This window comes from Penaeus japonicus, unplaced genomic scaffold (genome assembly GCF_977035675.1).
Source record: "Penaeus japonicus unplaced genomic scaffold, GWHDUDI00000001_assembly GWHDUDI00000018, whole genome shotgun sequence".
Lineage (NCBI taxonomy): Eukaryota > Metazoa > Arthropoda > Malacostraca > Decapoda > Penaeidae > Penaeus > Penaeus japonicus.
The window spans coordinates 37,450,608-37,452,465 of NW_028234420.1; the positions used below are offsets into that span (position 1 = coordinate 37,450,608).

Consider the following 1,858-nt stretch of genomic DNA (forward strand, 5'->3'; position numbering starts at 1 on the left):
CTCTCTCTCACACACACACACGTACACAGACACTCTCTCTCACACACACACACATACGCACACACACACACACACACACACGCACACTCACACACACACACACACACTCACACACACACACTCACACGCACACGCACACACTCACACACACACACACACACACTCACAATTGCGTGCCAGTTAAATCGAGGACATGGCGTAAGAATAGTGAGAATTCACTATAAAACTTAACAAAATTACAAATGAAACACACTATTTCAATCAACAACTTTTAATGTCCAAATGATCAAGATATTCTTATAATAATAATAACTATTCTGGATTTTGTGTCAGGTCATGCATTCAATCACTATATTAATTACGTATTTGGATCAAGAAGCCTGTAATCTAAGTTGAAATTAAGTTGTCCAGTACAACCTTATTTACATACAGTGCTCTTCCTAGAATGAACACTAATTATTTTATCTTTTCGTTCGCTCATCGGCCGAGTCCATTGCTTATGATATCTGCTAATACACACGCTGATTACAATTCGTGAGACAATCGTAACTGACTTGATTATTTTGATTATTTTCATGAGAAATTGCTCACTATATATATATATATATATATATACATATATATATATATATTTATATATAAATAAATATATATATACATATACATATATATATATATATATATATATGTTTATATATGTATATATACAAATATATATATACATATATATAAATAAATATATATATATATATATATATATATATATATAAATCCAAAATAAAGAACAATAAAAATAGAAAAAAACAAAACAAAATACAAACCACATCCTTCTCAAACAAACCAAAAACAAAGAAGGACTCTCGAGCCACACCAAACTCACTCGGCGAAATTGTAAACAAGGAAATAGACGAAGAGGAAGAGGAGATAACAACACACGTGGATAACCAAGGGAAGGTATTTCATGACTTTGGCTTTCTTCGTGTTCCCGCCGAGGCTGTCTCTCTGTGGATAAAGAGGGGGAAAAGAGGGAAAAAAACAGGTTTAGTACCGACAGGAAAATGATATTCAGTGTTAGGCAGCACTTAGAGAGCGCTGGCCTATAGGGTTTTGTTTGAATTTGCTCTCGTTTTTCTTTTTAAGAAACGTATTGGTATTATCACTATATATATATTTTTTTTTTTCTTAATCTACCTTTTTCTACTATTAATCTATATAAAATCAACTATGATCTATCCTGATTAACCTTGATTCACTCCTAATTCTACTTATTTTGAGATGATAATAATAATACTGATATTCATACAACATTAATGATGATAATGATAATGGTAATAATAATAACAATGGTGATGATGATAATGATCATGATAATACAATGACAATGATAATCGTAATAACAATAATGGTGACAACCAAAAAATCTAGATAATATGATAATGATAATAGTTTGAAGACAATAATGATAAGAAGGATTGTAATTTTGATAACAATGATGATGACAATAATGATGATAATAACCATAGTAATAACAATAATGATGGTGATAAAAATTGTAATGCTGATAATAATGATAACGATAATGATGATACTGATGATGATAAAAAGATTATAATGATAGTGATATCAATGATGATTATAATAACAAAACATTGATAATAATAATAATAATAATAATAGTAACAATCATAGCAAGATTATGATAATAACTATAATGATGATAATAATAAGGATAAGGATAATAACAATAATAACAATAATAATAACAAAGATGATAGGAATAATGACAATAATAAGCAAATCCATTTGAGATAATAAATCCCTCGAAAAATCCCATTTCCCTCTTACAACCTCCATTTTT

General features: G+C 29.0%; 1 protein-coding gene across 1 annotated transcript in view; it reads right to left on the reverse strand.

Moving 5' to 3' along the window:
- Window positions 1-255: 255 nt before the first annotated feature.
- LOC122246000 (glutamate-gated chloride channel) overlaps window positions 256-1,858 on the reverse strand; it is an 8,127-nt gene continuing 6,524 nt past the window's right edge. Inside the window, exon 10 of the mRNA XM_043004228.2 lies at window positions 256-1,002. Coding sequence (XP_042860162.2) covers window positions 877-1,002 — 126 coding nt within the window. The 3' untranslated portion in view covers window positions 256-876. The remainder of the gene's footprint in view (window positions 1,003-1,858) is intronic.